The following is a 21,357-nucleotide window of genomic DNA, read 5'->3' as shown; positions in this document are numbered from 1 at the left end:
GAAATAATTGAACTGCACCCTCAAAAGGTCCAATTCTTTTTTTTTTAAGCTAAGGTTTCTCAATTGTGAAATATATTTTTCAAAAACTCACCTTTACACTTGCCTTCTGTAAACTGATTCTTGATTGAAAAAGACTAAGTTTAGATCTATAATAAAAATAGAAAAGTATGTTAATAAAATTATCAAATTACATCATAATAAAATGATTAAATATTATAATTACTAAATATTTTAAAAAGTGACCTTTCCCCGTGACACTATTCTAAAAGAGAACTAAATAAATGGAAAACCAAAAGCAATGATTATTTTCCTTTATTTTACTACAGGAAGAATTTAATATTATGGTGAAACAGAAAACAGTGGGATTAATAAAATAAAAATATCCTGAATGACAAAAATACAATTTGATGAATCCAATATGTTGGTATCTCCTAATAAACAAGAGTCATCAAACTACAGATTATTCCCAGTATCATACAATTGCACATACTTTAGTTTCCGCAAGGAAGCTTAAAGAAGCCCATGGATAACCAACCTATGGAGACAAAGATTAGCAGGCTTTCAGGGCCATGTGCCAGGAATGTGCCATGAATGTGCCAGTGCCAGGAATGCAATCTACTGTATGATACTGACCAGGCTCTACAAAGACCTTAATTCCATCACATCTCCCATTAAAAGTTCTTCTCGTTTGGGTGCCTGCCTATGTGCTCCCTCCACTCTTAACATATCTATAGTATTCAGAACATAGAGATAAAGCCCTTGGACTTTCTGCCCTAATATGATTTTGTTCTATTTAACCTTCTCTTTTCCGGTGTCCTTATTTCCCTCAATCCCTCTCAGCATGGGAGAGGAACCATAATAAAACAATCAGTAATTAAAATATCTTGGCTTTATGCAAACAACTAGAGAGAACCATAAGGAGAAAAATGCTAAGGAACAACCAACATTCCCCACAACCAGTAATTTCTGAAGCTGCAATGTTTGTCTTGACTGCAGTGTCACGGTGATTGCTATGGGAAAAGTCAATGAATGTGCTGGAAGCTATGCCATAATATGAAATAAAGTTGCAGACCGTTTGGTATTGGAAAACAGAGCAAGCCAGTCTCTGCAGAGCAAATGTGAGGACAGAAAAAGCAGCCTCTCAACTTTCTAGCAAGAGAGAAACATTCAAGGACGTACGTACAAACATGCATTCCAACTACTCCACTACTAAAAAAAAAGCTGGGTCTAAGAGACTCCTGTTATTTTCCTACCTCGCCATATTCATATTTGATGGGGGTTTTCTTTGTTTTTATTAATCAGATTCCTATTCATTTTGATCTAGAAAAGCAAAGGCCACAGACTTTAAAATTTGAGAGCGCCTGTTCAGGGTTAAGAAAGACTGTGTTTGGGGTATACTCATTTCGACTTTTTTTGTAGCCATTATCTAAATAGTCTGAGTTGCATCTGGATTTTCCAATATAAGGATTCAAGTCTCTGGTTTCTACTTCATTTTCTAATCCTCATACAATCCTTTTGTGGTAATAAAGAAGGTACTAGTAACAGGTAAAATATCACAGTTCCTGTCCTCAAAGATTATTATCTAGAGCAAATAAAATATATACAATGAACCATACTACATACTCCTCTTCCTCACCTACCTTCCAAATGTTAATGTTCCTTAGGTTTCCAAACTCAACTTCTCATCTCATTTTATATATGATTTCTTTCATCCCTTTAACTATCATCTGATATGCAGCTGACCCCCAAAGCAAGATCTTCAGGCCCAATTCTCATCTGAGAGTCAGATATATAACCCTCTACCAAATATATTCACCCCACGGTCCCACATATTTATCAGAACATACATATTCAAAGTGGAACTCAGCCATCCCTTCAAACTGTATCCTTCCTTCTATGCTCTCTCCTAATGTACACATCTGTATCTGTCAAATCATCTATCAAAACTATTGGGTTGGCCAAAATGTTCGGTTGGGTTTTTCCGTAACATCTTATGGAAAAACCCAAAGGAACTTTTTGGTCAACCAAATATATACAGCCCAGTTTTCATTCCCCTTCCTGATCTTCCTTCTCATCTCTACTTAGCTACAAACTTTTTTTTTTTGCGGTACGTGGGCCTCCCACTGTTGTGGCCTCTCCCGTTGCCGAGCACAGGCTCCGGACGTGCAGGCTCAGTGGCCATGGCTCATGGGCCCAGCCGCTCCGCAGCATGTGGGATCTTCCCGAACGGGGCCACGAACCCGTGTCTCCTACATCGGCAGGCGGACTCCCAACCACTGCGCCACCAGGGGAGCCCTCATCTCTACTTAGAAAAACCATTCTTCAGAACTGTGTCCAAACATCACTTTTTTCTATAAAGGTTTCCTTTTGCATTAGGCAAAATTAATCTATTTTCTATGCTTACATAAAAGTGTTTTCACACAACTACTAAAATAAATTAATTACTAGGTGAGTAACTTTGCGTACTTAACTTCTTTAAGTTTACTGTGAATAAACAAACCATAAATCTACTTTAAAACATGTTTGTTTTTAATTCTAGGCCTTAAACTTCTTGAGGGCAAAACTTATCTACCTCATCTCTGTATCCATAGTACCCGAGATAGAGTAATCACTCAATAAACACTTAGTGAGTGAATTAAGATAAAGAGGCATTTCTCTCTCTGTTGTACAATTAATTTTCCAGAAAAGTTACACATTGAATTAAATGTCTAATTTGTTGTATCCCCTTTGAATCTGGGCTATATTAGAAGGCAGTTTCTTGTTATCAGCACCTGTGAATTAGATCGTGTCAAATCCACACTTCTCAGGAACAGCCCCACAATTGTCCTCATTTTCACCCTGTGGACCTTGGCTAACGTAGGTATTTATATATGCTCTACAAATCTGTCAATTCTCTGTTCTAGAATCCCTGAGCATTTTAAAAAACAAGTTCTTAAGAACCACCATGAAAGGATATTCCTAACCGAGAGCACCTAATCTAAAAACTTCAGGTCTAATTGGGAAGATGGGTTCACTGACTCTATGAAAGTACAGGAAATATGTGTATGCTTATAAAAATAAAATAATAAAGATCATAAACTAAGTTAGGGAAATATTAAATATGTTTTCCAGTAACATTAAGCACTTTATGAGTATTCATTTACCATCCCTTGGGACAAAATAAACTTTCCAGGAGCCCCTAAATTTTCACAAGATGCCTATGAGATTGCTTAATTTCCTGCAGATAAAAAAGTATATTAGAAAGACAACCCTGACTCCTTCCTAGTCTGTACAACTGCTCATAGCCTTTCTGATTTCATGACTAGGCGTTCAAACTCCTACATTTTCCATCAGTGAGCTCACCGAATGGGAGTCTCACCTTTCCTCAGAGACATCTTCAGAATCCCATTCTATAACACAGGTTTATTTTTTCTTAAAAAATTTTACTCTTTCCTCAAGTTGTCATTGCAAAAATCTCTACCGCTAGCTTCGCATTTCTTTCTGTTATAAACTGCCAGTTCCTTCTTTTCCTAATTATTCTCAAAATAAAGGACTTTTAATTTATATATATTGAAAGTAAAATTCACACACAGTTCCTAAAGCATACATTAAAAATTATATACGTTAGAACTTCATATAAGAGAAATTCTGGGGCAGTGTTTCTATACTGAGGTCAGTGGTCTTACTCACTTGATGCGTCCATAGTCCTTCAAAGGCATACTGAGGATCAAGGATTTTCGACTGCAACTGATTTACTCTGGCATGAGAAAACTGAGGCTCTAAAACCCTGATATTTAGACACCATAGCAACTTTAACCAGACTTCTGCTAAGCTTCCAATACCATGTTCATTTGTCTTCTTTCCTTTTCAAAATTCCATTTAATGTGAAAACTCACTGATCAAATATTCCCATTTTGCTTATATTAATTTAAATAAAAGTCAACTAATATAAAGGAAAATTTAATCTATAGTATGTAACATTTATAGGTCCAATGAAACCAATATAACCTAAGAATGACTCTATGCCCTGTATTAACAGAAAACAAAGTACTGGCAAAAATAACATTTATTTGTATAATCATTTTTTCAGAAATGCTAAAACACATACTTTGCCTCGATGTCAGCTTTCTCTCGTACTGCATGAGCCATCTGTTCAGTCTCAAAGTACTTCTTTTTGCCTTTAGCTAAATCTTTCACTGTCTCTTGCAATTCAGTTTGGATCTTTGTCAACTGGTCCACACACTGTAAAATACAAAGTGCAATTATTATGATTTTAGTCTTCAGGCTTACAGAAAATGAGTTTGTCCTAAGAACTATGCACTATGCCCTCAGGATGGAAACCCAGGAGAAGAACCAGCACTTTTAGTACCCTTCAAATTGCAAACTGAAATACAGTGAACAGTTGGTACTTCCATCTCAAGTAACGTATCGAATAGTGTCACAGTTTGCTTAACAATTCTGCTTTGAGAAATAACCTCTGAGTGCTGCTGATAACTGACATTAAGCTAAGGCATAACAAGAGCAACAGTGAAAATGCTCTTAGTGTTGGAGCACAGCAATAAAGGCAAAAGATTAAAGCAATTCTGTAATCTTCATAATATTAATAAAGTTTCTCTATATGTTTGGGGAAATGATGGTACAAAGGGTACTGAAGGTTTCACTTCTGGGAAAGGAGGATTGAAATCTGAGAAGTCTGGCCACGGAGCAACTAAGCCCATGTGCCACAGCTATTGAGCCTGTGCTCTAGAGCCTGCGAGCCACAACTACTGAGCCTGCGAGCCACAACTACTGAGCCCACGTGCCACAACTACTGAAGCCCATGTGCCTAGAGCCTGTGGTCCGCAACAAGTGAAACGACCCCAGTGAGAAGCCAGCGCACTGCAATGAAGAGTAGCCCCCACTCCACACAACTAGAGAAAGCCCGAGCGCAGAAACGAAGACTCAATGCAGCCAAAAATATAAATAAATAAGAAATCTGAGAAGTCTGACAGGATAAGCCCAAGATAAAGGAGAGAAGCAAGAAACCTGGGTACCACATAACAATTATTACTCAAAACTATCCCCAACTCAACTCTTTGGATACACATACAGATTCTAGGAGAAGAGACAGACATAATAACTCAAAGAAATACTTAACAAATAAACTCTTATAACACAATGGGGCCAAAGTAACACTGCTTTGGGACCCTTCTGGATATCCAAAGGGGGAATTATTTTCCCCCGTTTGAAACAAACCACTGAGAAGTTTCACCAGTCTGAGGCCAGTTCAGGGCAGCCCCCACTGAAAAACTTCTGAGCCTGGAATAGCATCGTCAGTGCATGGTGGAGACTGAAAAAACACAGCAAAGCAGGAAGAGACATTGCTAAGTAAGGGACTATTTTGCCAGGGTGAGCAGTGTGGAACAGAACAAGGACATCAGAAAAGCAAGGATAAAGCACAAATAAACTTAGACATGTGACATATAGGCTAGAGTTTCACTACTTTACAGGAAGTGAGAGATCCAGAAGGTTCCCTATGGGTACATTTACTGAGCACTTAATAAGTGTCAGGCTGTGAATAAAGGGTAAAACAAGACAAAACAAAAAAAAACCTCTTTCCCCGCTGCATGAAAACTGGACCCTTAACTTCCAAGGTCTGTGTTTCAACAGAAACCTGACTAAGACACAACGTCAACTGGGTTATTCAGCAACATTACGTATAAATATGAATTTACCTGAAGGGTAAATTGCATCAACTTGGGAGAAACTACAAATGAACTACAAATATTTGATGGAGAAGTCTTGGCTTCTGTGAGTATGGTGATTCCTGTATCTGGACATGTCCCTTGCAGGGACCTTGGAAGCTTTGTCTATAGAGCTGTAATAAAAGGTTCTCCTCTCCTTTAGAGTCTGTGGCTACCCCTGCACATGTGAGTCTCACTTCCTTGTCCCAGACCTGTCACCTGGGGACCAAACAGAATAACTCTGATTAGCTATGTAGACTGAAGCATAAACTGGTGGGAGAACTAATTCTACTAATGCAGGATGCCACCCTGCTGCTTAACTGTGTTCCCTGTCCTAATGTCCTTCTAAGTAAACCTCATGCCAGGTGTGGCCTAAGATACTCATGAGTCTGAATGTTTAGCTACATTTAAGAAGACTCCCTATGTACACTGCACAAGCACAATACACTATGTCCAGCACTTTATAGGTATTACATCACACTTAGTCCTCAAAACAACTCTGTGATAAAAGTATTCGTATTAGTCCAATTTTAAGATGAAGAAACAGACTTAAAGAGGTTAAACAACTTACCCAAAGTCATACAGTGAATTTACCATGTAATCCATTATAGTATGTACCCTAGTTTTGTGATAACCATGTTTTTAAGGTTTCACACAGAGTTACTTTATCTTAAAATAGTAAGCTTTAAAAGAACTGACACGTAACTCACAGACCCCAGTGGTTTTTAGGGTATTCACGAGGTTGTACAACCATAACCCACCCTAAAAAGAAACCCCATGCCCATTAGCAGTCACTCCCATTTCCACCTACCCCCTAGCCCCTGGCAACCACTAATCTACTTTCTGTCTTCATAAGTTTCCTATTCCAGACATTTTGTTTAAATGGAATCATATAATACATAGCCTTATACATCTTACTTTTTGCACTTTGCATAATGTTTTCAGGGTTCATCTATGTTGTACCATGTACTAATGCTTCATGCCTTTTTATGGCTGAATGTTTCATTCTATAGACATACTAAAATAGTAAGCCTTTATCTTGCGACAAATCTTTAATAGTCCTTATCATAAACAAATCTCTTATTTACTAAATAATACTGAGACAACCTGACACTCCCATAGAGAAGTGCTAAACATCCCAATAATGCCATGTTTGCATGTGTGAAGAGCTGAAAGAATGCTCCATGGCTACAATTAGATATTAATAACTAGGAACTGGGGCATGGTCTGAAAAAACACAACTGTGTTTAATGGGCAAATGGGATGGATTATTTAAAAGAGGAGTCAGGTGTAAGGTATCTACATCCAAAATATTCATCTAAAACAATGAAACATGGCCTCAGAAAACTAATCAATGAAGGGAAGCCCAAGGGTGCCAGGGTGATATTAAGCACTGAAAGGGTCTGTTAATTGGAATATTTTGAGAGGAAATGAAACACAGTTGGTCAAAGGTTCTCCTGAGGACTGCAAACCATGTGGGTAGGATCTCAGTACATTCACACAAAGTGAACACCACGGGTACCTGTACACGAGCACGTATGCATGCACACATGCGTGTGCACACACACACACACACAGAAACACAAACACATAGTCACTCACTCCTTATATCCCTACACTTTAAAGGACATTTCTCCTTAGTCTCGGGTAACCAAACATCTTATAGAGATTACTTAATTCATTTTCATTTATAAAAGGTTATTAAATTAAATTACTTTCTATATGTGCCACAATATCAGATGAATTTTGTGACAGTTCATATCTTTAGAAGGATTTCTCAAAAATCTCGTCAGAAAAATCTGGTTGATTCTATTCCTACTTGCTTTTTCCCTTTACATAAGTTTCTAAGATACTGTTTATCAAACAGTATTAGAGATAGCCTGTGTGCACACTGAAGAGATCTCTCGTGATCCCTTCTTCCCTAGCATTCATTAAAACGACAACCAAATGTTTCCATCACCCAGGTGAACTGTTTCAAGTGAGAGTAAGCTGGGTTCTTCTTGAAAGGAAAATGCCTGCACATAACAAAATATCAAAAATATTTATTAAATAAAAGTCATCAAACTTAATTTGCAAAGGAACAGGACTTCCTTTCCAACTTTTAAAATAAGTTTCTTCTGTAGAAATCCAATTTTCTGAGGTGGATTAAGTCATATACTTAAAAACAAGCTTAATAATAACTATGTTAAGAAAAGCCTTGATGTGATATATGTCCAGCTCTTTCCCAAGAGTTATCAGCACTGAGCAGACAGAGAAATGAATGTGTAAGTGTACATTAGGGCTAAGGGATCATACAAAATGACAAACTTGGATATTAAAATTCAGGATCCTAGTGAAGAAATTAAAAGTATGATTCCTGAGTATGACAGATACTAGGATAGATAGACTTGCTAATAACTTGAAGACAGGAATAAAAATAAAAGTAACTTGGACCACTACACTGAAGGCCTACAAACTGGTACATCCTCTGACCCAGCAGTCCTGTCCTGGAAATTCATCCTAAGAAAATAACTTTTGGGACTTCCCCAGTGGTCCAGTGGTTAAGACTCTGTGCTTCAGCTGCAGGGGGTGCAGGTTCAATCCCTGGTCAGGGAACTAAGATCCCAAATGCCACACTGTGCGGCCAAAAAGAAAAGAAAAGAAAAGAACTTTTAAAAAAGTTAACTTTGGGCCTCCCTGGTGGCGCAGTGGTTGAGAGTCCGCCTGCCGATGCAGGGGATACGGGTTCGTGCCCCGGTCCGGGAGGATCCCATATGCCGCGGAGCGGCTGGGACTGTGAGCCATGGCCGCTGAGCCTGCGCGTCCGGAGGCTGTGCTCCGCAACGGGAGAGGCCACAACAGTGAGAGGCCCGCGTACCGCAAGGAAAAATAAAAAAAAAAAAAAAAAAAAAAAAAGTTAACTTTTATTACCTTAGTGGTAATAAAACAGAGGAATGACTAAATAAAGCAGAGTAATGAAAAATTTATTCAGAAGTAAAAAATAATAAACATAAAGCTGTATAGAAACATTAACAATTAATTAGGAAATAGAGGATGCAGAAAACAGGATATCCTAAAACAAATTATCCATGTATTAATTACAACTACTGTAAAAACTAATTAGGTAAAGGAGTAGGGAACATCTATAAATAGTCTACTGAGGTGAAGAAGTTGTATATATTTTTCTGTAAGCCTATTTAAACATTATACTCCAAGTATTTTTAAAGGATTGAATACAATTTGGAATTAGGAAGTAGTATATTCAAGTTCCTGCTCAATAATTTACTACCTAAGTCTCTCTAACATTCTTAGCCTCAGTTTCATCATTTGAAAAATAATATTTACATATCTAACAGGTTGTCATGAAAATCAAATGAGACTATAATGGATATGGTAGCAGTTTACAAACTCTAAATTATCATACAAATGTGAATCCCAATTATTTCAAGGAAGGTAAACTCTAGTATAAATGAGAAAGATATGAATAAAAGCATAGCTAGTTTAATATAAGAATGACAAATGTTAACTAGACTTATTGAGGTGATCTTTTGCAATATACACAGATATCAAATGATTACATTGTACACCTGAAATATGTCAATTTTAACTCAATTTAAAAAAAGAGAATAGATTAAATTTTTTAAAAGCCATAGATTATTGTGGCTCTTGTTTTGATTTATAAGCAAATGTCAGCATACAGAAAGTGATTTAGAAAAAGTCATGATATAATTCTCATTATAATCTTCACAACGGTCAGACGCTTTATAATTGTATCTGAAATTATCCCCAAGTATTATAAAAGAAAACTGATGAAGTAGAGAAAAATTTAAAAAGAACATGACCATTAAAATGTTACAGACGGGGGACTTCCTTGGTGATCCAGTGGTTAAGACTTCACCTTCCAATGCAGGGGGTGTGGGTTCAATCCCTGGAGGGGGAGTTAGATCCCACATGCCTTGCGGCCAAAAAACCAAAACATAAAACAGAAGCAATACTGTAACAAATTCAACAAAGACTTCAAAAAAAATTTACAGAGGGGTTAAAATCCAAATATATAAACAATTCATACAACTCAATATCAAAAAAACAAACCTGATTACAAAAATGGGCAGAAGATGTGAATAGACAATTTTCCAAAGAAGATATACAGATGGCCAACAGGCACATGAAAAGATATTCAAAATCACTAGTCATCAGAAAAATGCAAATCAAAACCACAATGAGATATGACTTCACACCTGTTAGAACAACTATCATCAAAAATACCACAAATAACAAATGTTAGCAAGGATGTGGAGAAAAGGGAACCCTGTACTCTGTTGCTGGGAATGTAAACTGGTGCAGCCATTGTGGCAAACAGCATAAAGGTTCCTCAAAAAACTAAAAATAGAACTACCATACGATCCAGCAATTCCACTCTTGGGTATATGTCCAAAGAAAATGAAAACACTAATTCAAAAAGATACATGCACCTCAATGTTCATAGTAGCATTATCTACAATAGCCAAGATATGGAAGTAACCTAAGTGTCCATCAACAGATGAATGGGTAAAGAAGATGTGGTATATATATATATATATATATATATATATATATATATATATATGTGTGTGTGTGTGTGTGTGTGTGTGTGTGTGTGTGTGTGTGTGTGTGTGTACATATATATATACACACACACACACACATGCCACACACACACAATGGAATACTACTCAGCCATTAAAAATAATGAAAATTTGCCATCTGCAACAACATGGATGGACTTAGAGGGTATTATGCTTAGTGAAATGTCAGACGGAGAAAGACAAAAACTGTATGTTAACATTTATATGTATGATCTAAAAAATAAAACAAACTAGTGAATACAATAAAAAAGAAACAGACTCACAGATATAAAGAACAAACTATTGGTTACCAGTGGGGAGAGAGAAGGGGGCAGGGGAAAGAGAGGGGGTATGGAATTAAGGGGTACAAACAACAATGTATAAAATAAATAAGCAATAAGGATATATTGTACAGTGTAGGGAATATAGCCAGTACTTTATAATAACTATAAATGGAATATAATCTAGAAAAATTTTGAATCATTATGTTGTACACCTCAAACTTATTATAAATTTTATATATATTGTAAAATTTTATATTATAAATATTATACCTCAATTAAAAAATGTTACTGAAGGAGAATTTTAAGTCAAAATTGGTTGTGATCATGACAGAACAAGTTGTTTTAGACTATCTTCCTATAGTCTAGAAACTGTAAAAGTTAGACAAAAGAGATTTTTAGAAATAGCCAGCATTAAACAATAGCAATACATGCTGGACTTTAGGGACTGTGATATCTGGAAGAACAGAGCACAGCTAGGTAAGCTCTACATTCACCTTGACTTTTCTTCTTAGGGCAATTGTTGAATCATGGCACAGAGATGTAGGATATAGACACAAAGTGGTGTTTTACTAGACTGTGGAAACAGAGGTTGGAGTTTGTGGATGCCCAAAGAGCAGGAACTTGAGAGGCTAGACCTGGAAAGAAGGGTACTACAGAGAAGCAAATCCAAAAATCTGCATGCAATTTCCCAGAGTCATCAGTTGACTTCTAAATGGCATATGTGTAGTGAAATTCCAAGAAATTCAGGAAAGAACAGTAGCTGAAAGGCTAATGAGCTGAGCAGTGAACAGAGGGGTCAGAGAAGCTACATGATGTTGAGAAGACAAAGGTTGGGGTTCAAGTCTTGTCAAAGTAGAAAGGCTTTGATAAGCACCCCATACTTTCAGGTAAGACCCCAGGAATAAGGACATAAGTGAAATAGACCAGACTAAAAAGCCTAAAACTAGACCCTAACACAATCAAGGTGATCTGATAGTACTCTATCTGCCTGCTAGAAAACTTAACTCTCTTTGGAAATAGAAAACATCTTCCAGAGCCTCTATAATTTTTACCCACAATGTCCAGGACTGTAAGGCCTACTAAACCAGTAGACCCAAATAACCAAAAACAAACAAAGAAACAGTAAATGATAAAAAGAGACCTATAGTGATTCAGATAGTGGAATTATGAAACAGAGATTAGGAGTGACACATTTAAGAGGATAAAGAAAAAACATGGAGAATTGCACCAGAAACATGGACTCCATTTTTTTTAAATCAAATAAAAATTTCAGAACTGAAAAATATACAGAGATTCCAAAAGATAAGTTTTAAAAGCAAATTAAAAATAGCAGAACAGGGCTTCCCTGGTGGCGCAGTGGTTGAGAGTCTGCCTGCTGATGCAGGGGACACGGGTTCGTGCCCTGGTCTGGGAAGATCCCGCATGCCGCAGAGCGGCTAGGACCGTGAGCCACGGTCGCTGAGCCTGCACGTCCGGAGCCTGTGCTCCACAATGGGAGAGGTCACAACAGTGAGAGGGCCGCGTACCACACACACACACAAAAAAAAGCGGAACAGCATAGTAGAACTATATATAATAGGCAAGGCACAAAAACAACCCAAGTGCCCATCAACAGACAATTGGGTTAAGAAGATGTGGCATGTACAGGGAACTTTATTCAACACTCTGTAATGACCTATATGGGAATAGAAACTAAAAAAGAGTGGTTATACGTGTATGTATAACTGACTCACTTTGCTGTACAGCAGAAACTAAATCAATTATATTCCAATAAAAAATTTTTTTAAAAAGATGTGGTAGGGCCTCCCTGGTGGCGCAGTGGTTGAGAGTCCGCCTGCCGATGCAGGGGATACGGGTTCGTGCCCCGGTCTGGGAGGATCCCATATGCCGCGGAGCGGCTGGGCCCGTGAGCCATGGCCGCTGGGCCTGCGCATCCGGAGCCTGTGCTCCGCAACGGGGGAGGCCACAACAGTGAGAGGCCCGCATACCGCAAAAAAAAAAAAAAAAAAAAAAAAAAAAAAGATGTGGTATACACACACACAATGAAATATAATTTAGCCATAAAAAAATGAAATATTGCCATTTGCAGCAACATGGATGGACCTAGAGAATACCATCCTAAGTGAAGTAAGCCAGACAGAGAAAGACAAATATTGTATGATATCACTTATATGTGAAATCCAAAAAATAATACAAATGAATCTATATACAAAAAGAAACAGACTCACAGATATAGAAAGCAAACTTATGGTTACCAAAGAGAAAAGGGAGGGGAGAAGGGATAAATTAGGAGTATGGGATTAACAGATGCAAACTATTATATATAAAGTGGTTAAGTAACAAGGATTTACTGGATAGCATAGGGAACTATATTCAATATCTTGTAAAACTCATAATGGAAAATAATCTTAAAAAATATATAAAACTGAATCACTTTGCTGTATACCTGAAACTAACAAAATACTGTAAATCAACTCTACTTCAATCAATCAATCAAAACAAATTAAAAGAAAAAAAGAAATAGAAAAGAGTGTTAATTAGCTGCAAGATATCAGTGGAAAATGTTCAGACTGAAGTGCAGAGAGAAAAAAGGGTATTAATACAGAAAACGCAGAAAGAGTACAAAAGACATGGACAGAGTCAAAAGGCCTAACAGCACAAAAGTCATAATGGGGAGGTAAATGGAATTATACTATTAAAACATTTTTATATTGTTCATGAGGTGGTAAAATACTAATTCACATTACACTTTAATAAGTTAATTTAGAGTAAAGTTTGGAGAGCAGTAAAAGTGCCAATTCATAGTAAATTATAGTAAGTCAGAAAGGCATACTGGAATCTCTAAGTTAATTACTAAAAGAATAACAAGATTATAAAATTAAAAAGCTAATAGTGGAGGAAAATTGATAACAAAAAGTGTAACATTACTCAATGTTACTAATCACCAGGGAAATTGCAAATCAAAACCACAATGAGATATTACCTCACACCTGTTAGAATGGTTATTACCAAAAAAACAAATGATAACAAACACTGACAAGGTTGTAGGGAAACTGGGACTGTAGTGCATTGTTGGTGGGAATGCAAAATGGTGCAGCTGTTATGGAAAACAGTATGGCGGTTCCTCAAAAAATTAAAAAAGAACTACCATATGATCCAGCAATCCTACTTCTAGGTATTTATCCAAAAGAAGTAAAATCAGGATCTCAAAGAGATATCAGCATTCCCATGTTCACTGCAACACTATTCACAAAAGTCAAAATATGGAAACAACCAAAATGTGCATCAATGCATGAATGTATTAAAAAATGTGGTATATATATACAATGGAATATTATTCAGCCTTAAAAAAGAAGGAAATCCTATGCATGCATCCATGCAACAACATCAATGAACCTGGAGAACATTATGCTAAATGAAGTAAGTCAGTCACAAAAAGACAAATATTGCATGATCCCACTTACATGAAATATCTAAAATAATCAAACTCATGGACGCAAAGAATAGAATTGTGGTTGTCAGGGATTGGAAAAAAAGGAAGGAGGGAGCTGTTAACCAACAGGTACAAAATTTCAGTTACACAAAATGAGCAAGTTCTAGAGATCACCTGTACAAAAATACTGTATTGTACACTTTAAAAATCTGTTAAGAGGGTAGATCTCATGTTAAGTGTTCTTATCACACTAAAATAAAAAAGAAGAAAATAAAATACAAGATTATCCAAATATAGGCAAAAAAAAAAAAAAAGCATGGGAAGGAAGGGTTGGAGAAGTACAGGAAGAAAAATAGATGATTTCTGATCCTATGTGGAGTCAATCTGTTGTAAAGTTTGGGAAGTACAACTAGAGAAGCCAGTAGTTGTGGCTATGTGTTGCTTTTCTTGCTCCATTGGGAACCTATCTCAATTTTCCTTTGGTGAATCATCTTTTCCCATTTTTAGTCCATGTAGTTTGCATGAAGACTGTAACCTCTGTAACCCAAGATAAGTTGATGAGCCTTAATTCTGGTAGTTTTGTTAGAACTTTGGGGAAAGTGGAAAATGTAGGATTGCTAGCTTTGATATTTGTAAATCTGGCACTTTGCAGGGCACCACATAGAGAGAGCTGCTAAAGAATGAAGCCACTGGGGAAAGCAGAGCTAATGGATGGGAAGAAAGACTGAATTCTAATGTCATCATCTGACGACCTGGATCCACCCCTGCCTGAATTCCATCCATGCTGAAATGTTTAGTTATACATTCTCTCCTTGGCTTAAGCCAGTTTGAAGTAAGTTTCTGTCATTTGTCATTTCAGAGTCCTGACAGGTATGCTCAATATGTACTTAGTGTTTAACAACTGCTTAAACAAACACCATTATTATCAGCTATAATATAAGTTAATTCACAGATATGAGGACTTGTCAAAGCTCACCAAACATTCTTAACATTCTTTGCCCAGGAATGTTAGTTAAATTCAGGTCAGAGAAGAGCACAAATGGTTTTAACTCTTTCAAAATATTCTGATATTGGGACTTCCCTCGTGGTCCAGTGGTTAAGATTCCGCCCTTCCAATGTAGGGGGTGTGGGTTTGATCCCCGGTTGGGGAGCTAAAATCCCACATGCCACATGGTGCAACCAAAAAAAAAAAAAAAAAAAAAATTTCTATACTGAGAAATGTAGAACTTCCAATAACTCAGTTACATTTGGTGAATGCATTGGCTATTTGAAACATCGTATTTCCTCCCAGTTAGGAAGGAGTAGTATCAACTCTCTACCTCTGTCTCCCACCCTCCCTCTGCAGGCACTGATGGACACACACACACACACACACACACACACAGCTTTTTCTTCCATTAGAAAGCAATGTTCGGTCAGTGGTCACGTAGTTTATTCGCTATGTTTGTTTTGAAAGAGATAATTTTGAGCAAAGATAAAACTGACGCATTCTTATACAAAAATGTTAAAACCCACTGATATTACGTGAGTGCTTGAAAGAGATACATTTAACATATTGATTTCATGCTACTAAAATCATCTTTGGCAAACAAGGAAGATTAGCTTTTTTTGTTTTTGTTTGTAAAAAAGTAGTGATAATCCAAAGGACAATTAGAATCAAAACAATGGATGGCTTGAGAAATGTTATTTTCTTAAATAACCACTTTAATATTTTCTAAAGTATTAATACTTCCATAAGAAAAATTTAATTGCTTATTAGGCATCATGATAATCTCTAATTTTGTAAAACTGTGTCCTTTCCTAAAAGGACACAATTCAATCACCTACTTTCAATAGCAAGCTTTTCATAAAAATCACATTTAATAACGATTTTTTCTATGAATTTAAAAATTCTGTACAAAGAAACAGATCTATTTAAAAACTTTTATGTAACCTATATAGCTAAACTTTAGAGTAAACCATTTTTGGTAATAAGTTTGCTATATATGGTCAAGATATGGTAACAGGGAAGAGCCAATTTTGACTCCATGTTGGATCTGTTTCTTTGACTTTAACCTTTGCTTTTCGTTGCTTTTGTTATTATAATCATACATAATGGCCTGCCTCAGGGAACCCTGCCCCTCTGCCAGAAAGTTAAACTAAAGTGCCTTTGTTCAGCTCACAAGGAGACTATCTGACCCAGCCCACCTGTGAGTGGCTTCAGAAAAGAAGAAATTAACCCATCCCCTCCCCAATGCTGGCCAAGCCAGGCAAAACTAACACCACTTTTTACTTTACTTCCTCACCTCTTCCCCCTTTCTGTTCTATAAAAGAAAGTGGTATCCCGACCCTGATAAGATGGTTATTTTGAGACATTAGTCAGCCATCTTCTCAGTCTGCCAGCTTTCCGAATAAAGTCGCCATTCCTTACTGGCCTGTAGTTTGTGTAGCCAACAGAGCGAGCTTAGACTCAGTAACAATGTGTCAACTTCCTTTAAATTATTATGCAAAATGGGTCAAGTTGAAACTAAGACCAATTTTCTCAAGATTTAGTCGGATTAACAACATTGTAACTATTTTAATATACACCAAACTAAGTAAATCTATTTACTTGAGTTAAGCTGAAAAATATTTGTGTTTACTGAGCTTTCAGAATGTCCACAGATTCAAATTACACTCACCTTTGTCAGTTAATAAAATACAGTAGTTAGAAGGAACATGTTGAAATCAGAAAATCCATGTTAAAATCAGAGACATTTGAACCATATAGAAAAACTCAAAGTGTACAATGCAATTTAACATAATCTTGCAGATAATAAATGTAGCAGTGAGATATTAAAATGCATACAAGAAAAGAACAAATTAGAAACGATACCCTTTTTAGTTGCTGTTCTTTTAGGCTTTTCACTGTCCTTGCAGGCTCAGAAATGAAGTTTTTATAGTTTTCACATATATTGATCCGAGACTGGGCTACCTGCATTGTTCCCTCGAGAAAAGATTTCCAAACAGGATACATGCTCCTAAATTCAAAGAGGGACAGAAAAGTATTAGGCAGAGGAAAGGAAGAATAAGTTGCCTAACCTTTTGCTCACTGGCTAGCACTGACAAACAAAATGAATGTTTTCTTTATAGTTTAAAGTGTATTTATACTGGTTCATAGGTAGTAGTATTTTTAGCATATATAACAAGTAGAAACTTGGAATACACTCTATTCCTCTATAGCTTGACAATGGGCTATTTTGATTCATTAGCTATTCTTGATACTGGAGTAAAGTGATACAAGGATTACAATTCTAGACAAAGCTAACACTATAAAAATTAGTGACTACTTCAGACTTTCCAGGCCTTTCACCGTTTCAGGAGTGTCATTATGAATATCAAGTTTCATTATTTCATTATGCTATTTTCCTGATTTTACAGATGAGGTAACCGAGGCTCAGATTTAGAGCAGTAGTCCCCAACCTTTTTGGCACCAGGGACTGGTTTCATGGAAGACAATTTTTCCACAGACGGGGGGCGAGAGGGGGGACTATGGTTTAGACAGTAAGGCGAGCAATGGTTCAGGTGGTAATGTGAGCGATGGGGAGCAGCAGATGAAGCTCTGCTAGCTCGCCAGCCCGCCGCTCACCTCCTGCTGTGCGGCCCGGTGATGGGGGTGGGGACCGCTGACTTAGAGGATCACTCTAGATCACAATAGAGTGTGGCAATACTGAGATACAGACGAATACCTCTAAAGTACATTTTCTTTCAACTATATTATATTGCTCTCTTACATAAATTGATGTACTGGAAAAAAATCATGAACAACCGCTTATGTTCTTGAGAAGTCTATTTGTTAGAGAAAGAAGTCTATGGTATCATTGCTCTACATCTCTTTCTCTGTTGTAATAATGCTTCGCCAGCATCACGTTGCGGCCACGAGTCATTCCAAGCAAGTTCCATACCTTTGCTTGATAAATGTGCTCTCAGAAATCTTTTGGTTAAGTCAAAGAATTATTCATCCTTTGCTTTCTGTAGCCAACTTCCTTTTCAAACCTTCTCTTCTGCTTTGCTAAATGCCTTAGTCAGTCCCAATATGCTCCTAAACTAGTTATAAACATATTTTATAACTTACCATAACAATGAATGGTACCTTGTTAAAAAGAGATACTTGCACTGATAGATTATAATATCCATCTCCTAAGATTTCCCTTCTTGTGTCACGTGGACTTCCTACTATAGCAATGTATGGGACCATGTGCTACATAAAATGCTAGCTGTGGGTCAATGGATGACAGTGTGAAAGCAAGAAAAAGAAAATTTGCCTGGGTCTCCATCCTACTTGGAACTAAAAAAAACTTGAAACTGTACTTCTCAACCAAGGGAATAAATAGTTTGTGTAATGGATTAGTAGTTTGTAATATACCAAATACATCAGTTTCGATGGAAATATTCACTTATTTAAGCAGAGGTATATTATTTTCCCTTTGGAAAAGAGTCAGTGTGTTGTGCCAGCAAAAACTGTCAGCATAAAAGCAATGATGGGCTTAAGAAGAGCAAAATGAATACGAGTAATAAATGTTAACTAAACCTATTGTGGTAATAATTTAATCAATATATGTAAATCAAACCATCATGTTGTACACCTCAAACTTATACAGTGATGTATGTCAATTATTTTTCAATAAAACTGGAAAAAAAAACAGCAAAATTAATGTCCTCCATGACCTTACTGCATGACTACCAATGGAATCTAGAATGTAAGCTCACCACAGAACCTCCTAAGCAGTCCAGATAATTGATTTTCTCAGAGAATGCACCAAGAGAAAAATTCAGTACTACGTTTTGCAATTATTGATTTATACTTAAAATACATTTTTAAATCATAATGAAAATGAGCAAGGACAAGTATAAATTGTAATCCGAAGGAAGGAAGGAATAAAGGAAAGAAGGAAGGACAGAGGAGGGGAATAAGGAGGAAACTATGCTCACCCCTTAGGTAGCACCCTTTTCCTTTTACCTCTTCATCTAGCTGACTGCTGCTCATCCTTCAAACCTCAACTTAAATGTAACTTCCTCAGGGAGGTCTCAGGATCACCACCAAGCCAATGCACAGACTCAATCAAGTCCCTCCCTGATATTTGTTCACATGGTTCTAGCACTATTCCTTCAATTATAAATATTTTTATGTTAATTGTTAATGTTTGTCCCTCTCACTATAGTAAAAACTTCATGGGCCTCCCTGGTGGCGCAGTGGTTGAGAGTCCGCCTGCCGATGCAGGGGATACGGGTTCGTGCCCCGGTCTGGGAGGATCCCATATGCCGCGGAGCGGCTGGGCCCGTGAGCCATGGCCGCTGAGTCTGTGCGTCCGGAGCCTGTGCTCCGCAACGGGAGAGGCCACAACAGTGAGAGGCCCGCGTACAGCAAAAAAAAAAAAAAAAAAAAAAAAAAAAAACTTCATAAAGGGTACATGTCTTTCTCACAATTGTTTTGCTATTTCTAGGGCCTAGCACATGGCCCAACCATTAGAAAGGTTATAATCAGTATGTGTTGAATGAAAAAAAAATGAATTAATGTATAAATTATGAGGACTGTACAATAAAAAGAAAAATCCTTTCATTACAGAGTTTAAAAAGAGATCTTTAGAGACTAGCAGGCAAATAAATAGCAGGCAAACATATTCACAACAATGACACACCATGAAACTCACAAAATTCGGTTACCAGTCAGTCAGAATACCTGGGTTCAAGTTCTAGTTTAACCAATATAATCGTATGTAGCACACCTCACTGTACTTTCATTTCCTCAACTGGCAAATGGAAAAATAACAAAAATACCAGCACCATGCACCTCACAGGGCTATTTTAACAATTAAATGAAAATGATGTGAAAATTCTTGCCACACAGATTCTTTTAAATGAATAAATAGTAATAGTCACAGAATTGTAGAAGAAATAGAAGTACTTCTTGTTAACACAATAGTGGTAGTTCCAATGGCAGTGGTGTTTTTCATTCCAATTGGGAAAAAATAATAATGGGTTATAGAGTGATTTTCTAAAAATTTTATTTCACTAGGCTTCATATATATAATTTTGAAACATAAGGAAATGTATCAAGCATTTATGGTATCTTCTTATTCTGCTCAGGTCAGGAAATGAGGCTCAAAATTATATAAGAAAAGAAGAAAATTCTTTTAAGAACCTATCTCATGCTAGGCACTATGTCATGTATTTTACATCTGTCATATCATTTAATCCTCATGACAACTTTGTAAAGTAGGCATTATCCCCATTTTGCAGAGGAGAAAAAGTAAGGCTTGGAGAGGTTGTGAAATTTTTCTACAGCTATTCACCAGGCAATAGTACTCTCATGGTCATAACCTAAACTTTGCCATTAACAATAACGATACCTCTGCTCTAATACCAATTTAATCATCTAATCTCTGACCAACACCTCTTGTTTCCACTCACTCCCTTTAGGATTCTCACTTCAACAATTACTCAACCCTATCAGAGCCCACAATCCATTACATCCTACCTCCTTTCCACTGTCTTTCACTCCCTCTCATAATCTCCCTTTACAGCTCCTTACCCAGCCTAGATTTCATGGTCTACCATTATGATCACCCTCTAACATACACCCTAGCTGCGCACAGGCTTTCTCTAGTTGTGGCAAGTGAGGGCTACTCTTTGTTGCGGTGCGCGGGCTTCTCCTTGCAGTGGCTTCTCTTGTTGCGGAGCTCGGACTCTAGGCATGTGGGCTTCAATAGTTGTGGCACACGGGCTTCAGCAGTTGCGGCACATGGGCTCAGTAGTTGTGGCACATGGGCTCTAGAGCGCAGGCTCAGTAGTTGTGGCACACAGGCTTAGTTGTTCCATGGCATGTGGGATCTTCCCAGACCAGGGATCAAACCTGTGTCCCCTGCCTTCGCAGGCAGATTCCCATCCACTGTGCCACCAGGGAAGTCCTCTTTCGGTCATTATAATCTACAAATTCCAAACTTGGTTAAATCCAAAATTCTGTTTACACCATACCAATGTCTGTGCAACAGAACGTTGCTGGAGTAAACAATAATCATGCTGCCTAGTCTCACTTTCAACTGATGTAAAGTAATCCCTTAGTGCCCCCCAGCAATCCTACTATATTCCTCTAATCCACTTATCCGCTCACTCTTCTAGATAATTATTTCCCACCTTTTCCTCTCATCTCAAACCTCTAATATGACCACACTTTCAGCTGATAATGAAGTATGAAGACAATGTCCACATGCTCCCTCCACATCTACCTATCTCCCTGCTTTTGCACCCATACACTGTGTCATCCCTCTTTTTACTCCAATGAATTACCAGTGCTCTGAAGGCCACCCCTTCACATCTGTATATATAACCTCTAACTC

At 37.3% G+C, this 21,357-nt stretch overlaps 1 protein-coding gene across 3 annotated transcripts in view; it reads right to left on the bottom strand.

Moving 5' to 3' along the window:
* FCHSD2 (FCH and double SH3 domains 2) overlaps positions 1 to 21,357 on the bottom strand; it is a 316,260-nt gene that overhangs the window by 164,943 nt on the left and 129,960 nt on the right. For all 3 annotated transcript variants that reach the window (XM_082626729.1, XM_082626728.1, XM_082626727.1), the window contains exons 5-7: positions 16,857 to 17,001; positions 4,088 to 4,221; positions 92 to 146 (exon numbers count right to left, since the gene is read on the bottom strand). In XM_082626729.1, coding sequence (XP_082482855.1) covers positions 92 to 146; positions 4,088 to 4,221; positions 16,857 to 17,001 — 334 coding nt within the window. The remainder of the gene's footprint in view (positions 1 to 91; positions 147 to 4,087; positions 4,222 to 16,856; positions 17,002 to 21,357) is intronic.

This window comes from Mesoplodon mirus (assembly GCF_964341445.2).
Source record: "Mesoplodon mirus genome assembly, chromosome: 7".
Classification (NCBI taxonomy): Eukaryota; Metazoa; Chordata; class Mammalia; order Artiodactyla; family Ziphiidae; genus Mesoplodon; species Mesoplodon mirus.
The sequence above is the reverse complement of the archived record's forward strand: the minus strand, read 5'-3'. Positions and strand labels throughout refer to the sequence as shown.